Source organism: Trifolium pratense, linkage group LG7, assembly GCF_020283565.1.
Source record: "Trifolium pratense cultivar HEN17-A07 linkage group LG7, ARS_RC_1.1, whole genome shotgun sequence".
Taxonomy (NCBI): Eukaryota; Viridiplantae; Streptophyta; class Magnoliopsida; order Fabales; family Fabaceae; genus Trifolium; species Trifolium pratense.
The window spans coordinates 43,514,563-43,522,902 of NC_060065.1; the positions used below are offsets into that span (position 1 = coordinate 43,514,563).

At 32.6% G+C, this 8,340-nt stretch overlaps 1 protein-coding gene across 1 annotated transcript; it reads right to left on the minus strand.

Annotated features, from left to right (window-relative positions):
- Positions 1 to 3,976: 3,976 nt before the first annotated feature.
- Positions 3,977 to 5,332, minus strand: LOC123895132 (ethylene-responsive transcription factor 4). The gene has a single exon (XM_045945347.1). It carries the CDS (start codon positions 4,978 to 4,980, stop codon positions 4,330 to 4,332), a length of 651 nt encoding a protein of 216 aa, XP_045801303.1. The 5' UTR covers positions 4,981 to 5,332; the 3' UTR covers positions 3,977 to 4,329.
- Positions 5,333 to 8,340: the final 3,008 nt, after the last annotated feature.

The window sequence follows — 8,340 nt, forward strand, 5'->3', positions numbered from 1 at the left end:
AAACAACAACATGAACTCCTTCCGACATGCACATAGTCAACACGGAATACTCCTTTGGGGCCCACCGCCCCCATCTCATTCGCTCTCTTTTCTTCTTACACAGCAGCAGTGTTTTCGCCGTCGGTGCCGCCTGCACTTTAATTACTCACATTAATCAATTCACTAATTTAATCATTTTCTTTCTTAATTAATCTCTTTTTATTTTTATTTTTATAACTCTCTAATTTCTAGGAGAATGGGTCCTAGTAGTTCAGAGTTCGGCCGCGAGATAAGTAAAGTTTGACCAAAAAATTGTTTCACCCAGGACTCGAACACGAATTCTCCCGAAATCCATCATTTTTTTTGAAGCTTATTAACCACTTGAGCCCGATGACTTAGTTAATTAATCTCTTTTTAAACAACACGCAACACAGGAATAGATAACAGAATGAATGAGAACGAGTCATCATGATAATAAAAGAAGAAAAGAAACGAATACACTAGTACTCTCTATTCATTCATTTGGTGTGGACCTAGTCGCATATAACGCGCCGTAGGATTAAATTTTCCATTGAGATTCACGCCGCAATCAAGATAAACCCAATCAATACACGAATCACGATAACAATTTCTTTGCATTATTGTTCTGAACCCTTCAGATCAAATACCCACGCTTCTCATCTTATTCATTATTAACCTCAAAAAGTCACTTTCTTTTTGTTTCCTGCTTTCATATTTTTACTAACAAGAAACCAACAATTTTACTGTGTTTTTATTTTGGATAATTAATTAAATTTCTTTTTTGGTATATTTTATTAAATTATACATTATATTATTTAATTAAACATTATAATTTTAAAAATATGAGAAAAAAATAATGATATAAAAAATAAGATAATATATTAAAAATTAACATTATAGAATAACAATAATCTATATTTGAAACATATGAAATAATAAAAATAAGTAGATTTTTAAGCAGAAGGATAAATATATTAAGGATCGGTTTGGATTAACTTATTTTTAAGTTATGCAAATAGCTTATGCAATATAAATTAAACTTTATATTATTTTATAAGTTCATATTAGTAAAAATTGTATTTTTATAAGCTATTTTATCTTAAAATACGATAAACTTATAAATAATACACAAAAATTTCATAAGTTGTTTGCATAAGCTCAAAAATAAGCTAATCCAAACGGGTCCTAAATAAAAATAAAAGCATAGAGAGACTTGGAGCATTAGACTTGATCCATCTACAAACTAGAAGGGAATACATTGTGATCATACAAAACTAGGTGGAACAACCCTAATCAATCATAACAATACAAACACTAGCGCAATCCAACGAACTCATATTGTACGGGCACGAAACCAAGTTACCAAAAAAAAGATGAAGAGCGAGAGCATCAACAAAGATTAAAAAGGGTTCAAAACTTAGAGAATGGATCAACCGCTAACATAGAACTAGATTCACGTGCCAACAACCCCCTGAATAAAAGCAGCGGGCATATTCGAGCACAGTCATAAGGACCGAGACAGATAAGAAAACGAGGTGAAGGTAAAGATACCCGACATCTTCAAACCTGCTGATCTCATCAAACCTGGAACATTAGAGAATAAAATAGCACAAGAGCACTAACACAACCAGAAACCAAGAACATACAAAATTGAACCTAGATCGAGGGATGAGTCCAACATGTTGAGAAAAACCAATAGCCTTACGGGTTTACAAAACTAAATGCTTTCGTCCAATCTCTGATAAGAACATGAACAAAAACAAAGCAACAAACTATATGAATTAAAAACAGCGACTTGAACGGAAACCAATCTCAAGCAAGTATAAACAACCCTAATTCGTACTTGCAGAGAATATAGATGAAACAGAGGACCAAAACCCAAATCCGTAGTCTGAAACCACCACCATCCATCGTGAACCAAACCAACGATGAAGAACCAGAAGAAACGACGACGGAGGAGGACGAAAACACGCTGGATCAATTCAATTGTCAGAAGGAGAGGGGTTTCGGCCAACCACAAATGGGTGAGACGGTGGTGCGGCCGTGAGGGGCTAAGCACCACCGAAGTTGAGGGCTTTACATCTTGGAGAAAAAAAATAGTAGTATAGTCTTATAAAAAAATACTAGTTTTAAATATTAAGATATATGTACGCGATTTTGTTTGGATCAATTTTGAAAAAATAAATTCAAAATTAGATCCGATCTAAATGCTTTTCGTAGAAGAACGTTAAAAAATATTTGGTTGTGTGCAGCTTTTGGTTTTTTAAATCGATTTGTGATTTCAATTTGAATACAGTTACATATTTTGGCTATTAAATAAACCTAGATTGTCTATTGTTGAGTAAACTTGTAGTTTGACACAGTTTCACATTTCAACTATTAAATAGAGATCACGAGTTTAGATTACACATTAAAAAAAATTAATTATACACAATCTCAACTCTCAACCATCAATTTCATATTAGATGACAAAAATGCGTAATTGTGATGCACTTATTACGTTGAATCGAAACCCCAAATTTTTTTAGCCTTAAAGTGAGTAAAATGAGAAAAATCAAATGTTGTGATTGTAACAACTTTATGATTTGTTATGATCATTTACCTTTGATTTTTTAATTATCGGTTGATATTACACATTTTACCCATCTACCTATGATTTATTAATTATCGGCTGATATTGCTTATTTTACACTCTAAAATGTACTTTCACTTTAGAGTTGTCGGATATGTGGTTAGATTAACACTATAAGTGTGAAGAAGTGAGGAATCCGATGTTAGAATATACACTATAAGTGTGAAGGAATGAGGAATCTTAAGTTTGAATATCACCCTTTTAATAATGTTATTAATAATTACTCAACTAAACTATTCTTATGTAGAGCCAATACTATCAATGTAAGGATGGATCCGGCATCCTCAATGTTGGTGATTGTCGATATAACAACTAAAGAGTCATGATTCACGGTAAATATCATTCAATTTGATGTCGGTTGTTACATAAGAGGAGACTTTTGTGGTTATTGAACGGAAAAGCGAATCTTTGAACTAACGTACAATTAAACGGAATTTTACACCTAAATAGACTGAACTCACCTAAATTGTATTTAGGCCAAGTGCAGAACATGGCTAAATTCAAATTACTATTGTATCGTATATGAGGACTTCAAAGTAGATGTAATCAAATTATGTTAATTAGGGGTCAATTCATCTAACAAACTCTTGTACTATACCCTAGCTCTTAAGGGCATATTGTTGATATTCCTCTTGTTAGCATATCTCTATTAGTCTTTTAGCCTCCTTATTCTTAATAAGAAAACTTAATAGGTGTTGTTCTCATATGATCACGCCTTTGTGTGTTCTTTAATAGGAGTATGTTGATAATTTATAGTAATGTTCAACCAAAATTTCCATTGAAGCACAATTGTTAAAGCCATTTGAATCTCCCAACAAACTTACTTAACATAGGTATTCCTTACTTAAAAAAACAAAAGCCTAATTATTCCATTTTTTCTGATTAACAAAATAGAACAAAATGGAGCCCACATTGATACTGTAATGTAGCCAAATCAAGTCACTTACCTTATTCAAAAGAAGAAACCAATCAAGTTACGTTAGTTAGAGAAAAAGACCCCACGAGAGACCACGATTAGTTTTTTTTGATAACCTAATTTAACTCACATCGGCGGCTACATTCACAAATCACAAAAATCTCCACCGCCAAAATCCAACAACAACTCACCGAATACATTAAAAAACAAACATAGCTTCAACTGTACCTTAAAAAAGTGAACATAAAAAAACTCTACCTAGTGGATAACGTTACATAAAAATACTAAAATCAATTAAAAAATTAAAATACTCTTTTCTTCTTTCAAATCTATGTCCCCCACTTTCATCAAACCAAAGAAATAAAAGAAAAAAAACAAATTATGAAAAATTTCATCATATTCATATCATACTAGTATAGTAGTACTACTAATTAAGAACTAAAATTTCAATTCATGATTCAAGATTAATTGCAGAAACAACTTGAGATACAAATAAATTCTCCGTTGAAAAAAAACAGAAAAATAATAAAAACTTCTTGTTCTTCTTTTCAGTTATATTTACAAAGCGTGCTCGTTATCATCATCATCTTCAAATCAGAGCACTATGTCAGCAACAGCAACAGAGCAACACACTTTGCGTTTCTTCTCTCTCTTTTCTTTCTCCGTTAAATATTTAATAATAATCGAGAGTGATTCCGTTTATCAAAATGGGTCTTTCAAAAAAAGAAAAAAAAATTAAAAATTAAATCTTTGCTTATAGATCTTGAAAACAGATCATAGATCAAGCAACTTCAGGTGGAGGTGGAACATTAAGATCAAGATCCAAGTGTCTCTGACGTGGCACATGTTCATAATCAACAACAGAAGAAGATGAACCAGAGTCACTACTCTGAACGGCGGCGCGTCGAAAATCCGTCACAGGAAGATCAAATCCACACATCTCACGTCTACCAACGACGCTAAGCTTTGTTTCAGACCGAGCAAAAGCGTCGAAAAACATAACCGGACGAGCAACCGGAAACGCCATCGTAACACCGCCGCCGGTTCCGCCGGTGAAACCGGCGGCGGCGAATGGTGTGAGTGTTAGATCAAGCGGTGGTGGTGAAGGTGATTCAAGAGTACTACTTTGGCTTGGGCTACGGTTATTAATAATCTCCATCGGTGTTGGAAAATTTGTTTTCGCTTTTGAACCACGAAACTCACGTGCCGCTGTGTCGTAAGCACGCGCCGCTTCTTCTGCGGTGTCGAATGTTCCTAGCCAGACACGTGTCTTTTTACCTGGGTCACGGATCTCGGCGGCGTAACGACCCCATGGACGTTTTCTCACGCCTCTGAAACGGATCTCTTTTTGGGCTTGAGTTTGGGCCTGGGCCGTTGAGTTAGGCCCATTAATTGCGGTGGTGACGACTCTGTTGTTATCTCTTGGAGCCATTGTTGTTATGGAGACAAAGAAAAGTGGAAACAAAACAGCTCAAACAAAAATAAGCACTATGAGTTTTTTTTTTTTTGTTGATGATGTTTCTTTTTGATTTGTGAAACTGAGACAATGTCTGAGGGAAATAAGGGGGAAATTGAGGTGGTTTTATAGGAGGGAAATGAAGAGAGAGAAACTACGGCGCGTGCGTGTGTGCGTGACTGCGTGGTGAAAGGAGTGTGTTAATATAAAGCTACGCGCGTTTTAGGCGAGTGTTGTTTAGTTGCTTAAAACGTGGCTTCTTTAACACGAATGAAGTGCTTTTGTGGATGTTGTTTGTTTGCCAATCGTTTCTAGTTAAATAAACCATTCACCTGACTTGTTAACTTCAGTTGAGTCTCATATATTTATCTTCATTTCCTATTCATTGTTGTTCTGATCCAAACTCCATATGTCTCAATTTGATTGACACAGTTGACTGTTATATACTACTCCCTCCGGTCCTTTTTATAAGGAACACTTAGGGCAAAAAATTTGGTCCTTTTTATAAGAAACTTTGACCAATTTTTAAAGGTTTTAAATGTTCAATTTCACTTATGCCCTTATTTATTATGAGAGAGAATTTAAAAATAAATAAATTAGTTGAATAAAGAGTAATTAAATAAGGGTATATATGGACCTTATTTTTCTACTAATAAACAAAAATTAAAAAGGATTATCTTGTATTATCACTTTTTTTTTTCCTTTTCTTGCAAATAAAAAAGTTTATTTTTTATGTATTTTTATAAACTAATTAAAAAGGGTCATGCTAAATAGTGCTCTCGGACACTTGTTAAGCATACTAAAAAAGGAAATATAAAATAAAGTTAATGTTAAAAAGATAACTTTTTACAATTTTGAGGTATTTAATACACAAATTCAAAGACATAATTTCCATATTAATAAGCTTAACTATTGTCCAGGGCCACTGTTTAGCATTTTCCTTAAAAATATTAGAAATAATTTTGAACATATAGTATCTGTATTTTTTGGTACTCTTTTGCAGAAATTTTATATATATAGTCAAAATAATTACACATGAATGGAAGGTAAGCGAACACAAACTGCACCGCTAAAATACAAGAGTAGTGCATGGTTTGTTGGGGACATACACCCTTAGTTTTTATTTTTGGAAAGGGCATATCGGTAGTTTTTGCACTAGTGGTGTGTGACCAAATATGGTGTAAAATTAATCCTTTGCTGTAAAAGCAAGTTTAACGGCAAAATCGCCTGTGGTAACTGGTAGTTAGGGACTTAGGGTGGCAAAATTGGAAAATGGCTTTTTATATGCTAAAATTCGGCATTCTTAACTTCTAGTTCTCTTTACCCTAAAAATAACTTTCACACTTTGTGTTGGTTCTACCAAAAACATTGGTTGCCCTTTCTTTGTTGTCTTCTTGTGATACCCATGGCAAAACAACTCAATGTATAAAAAGAATTATTTTTCTATCTATGCATCAAAATGGTTTCCGTATTAGGGAAAATGTTAAACGGTGTTTTCGAGATACTAATTAGACTTATTAATAAAGAAATTTTGTCTTTTAAATTTGTACATTTAACATCTTAAAAGTATTTTTTATTAATAAAGAAATTCTGACTAAATGCACTATCTATATATGTCTTGTTTTAACCGTTTTTTTTGTTACATTGACCATATTTTTTTCTAAAAGTATATAAATATTACTACTCCCTCTATTCCTTATTATATGAAGAAATTTACTTTTTAAATTCATAGAATATTTGATGTATTTAGTCAATAATATGGATCAAATACATCAAACATTCTATGAATGTAAAAAATAATTTTTTTCTTATAATAACGATAGGAGAGAGTATCATATAAGATCTTATTTGATTTTTATCGATGAATATTTTCAAAATATCAAAATTTTATAATTTTTGCTAATAAATAATTAAAGACATTCGTAATTAAAATTATATATTGACATAAGTGCAATAATCAATGATTTCTTATATTTTGTGATAGAGGATACATATTAATGTTAATTACACTATCAACTTCTCTTAATATGTAAAAATCTCAATGAAACTTATTATTTTAGACTAAATATATTTATTTTTTATTGAATCTTTACGCTTTGTATAATAAATGACCGAGGAAGTATTATTAAAAAAGAAAGGAGAATGTTATCTTGTGCCCTTAAAGCACATGTTAAGGAAGCAAAAATAGAAATTATTAAATGCTAATTTGTACATTTTGACTTTTAAAGCATTAAATTTTTTGTATCATTAAATGCTGAATTTTTATTTTGGTATAGGGCACATGTTAACAAGACCCAAAAAGAAAATGATCTCATCGGATTGCAAGGAGGAGAAGGGAAGGGACAACGAAGCATCTTGATAGGAAAGAGACAACAAGAAATAAAATCGGTTACACGTGTAGATAAAGTATCCCACACACACACACTCAACAAAACAAGAAGCGCGTAGGAGAAAACCGATCAACATAGTAAATGTTAATGACCCATGTTATTAAAACACTTGGCACGGTCAACGAGGTAAAATTGACTCTACTGTTTTTAGTTTTGTACGTAATAAAGCACTCAACTCAACATTGTTTCCTTGCACTTCTCCACATAATAATAAAGCACCGCGCCGCCCCAGCGCCGAGAGAGCGTGTTCGTGGGTCCCACCAACATTAATAATTGCGTTTAAACTGGGCCGCCCCTATCCACGCTGCTTCCTTTTTTATGCGACACGTGGTTTGGTTGCTCCCATTACCAACCAAATGCTTAATTACTATCCTGTCCTATAAAAGAATTAAATATTAAAATTTTCAATAAAGTAAATTATTTTATTTTCTTTTTTGATTTCCAATTAATATTGAACTTACAACTACAAGTATAATATAAAATTTTGAGTATTTCGTTAAAGAAGAACGCGTCTTTCCTCATGTGTATAATCCTTTTATATATAGAGAATAGTGGAGCTAGTTGATAAAGTAATGGAAGTTATCTCACGTGCCCCTATTTTTCGGACCTATTTCCCCTTATAGGATAAGGTAGAACGACCAAACCCTTTGAATGACTACTTATTTTTTGAGACTACCAATGGGGTGGCCGAATCTCTGCTTTGGCGATGTGTGCTTATTGAAGGGTAAACGTATGCTCTGAGCCTTTGACAAAAATAGCAGATCAGACCCATCCTAGAATATTTTAGTCTCGCCCGAAACAGTGTCTTTTTAGTGCTTGAAAGTATAACTCGTTGATATATTTGTGTTTTAAATTTATTGGATTACAAATACATTTATAATATATTTTATTATTTTAATTATTTGAAATATTTTTAGGTAGTTAATTTAAGTATCAAATGAGTTTA

Coding starts and splice junctions, on each gene's coding strand:
- LOC123895132 (XM_045945347.1), bottom strand. CDS start 4,980: ATGGCTCCAAGAGATAACAACAGAGTCGTCACCACCGCAATTAATGGG.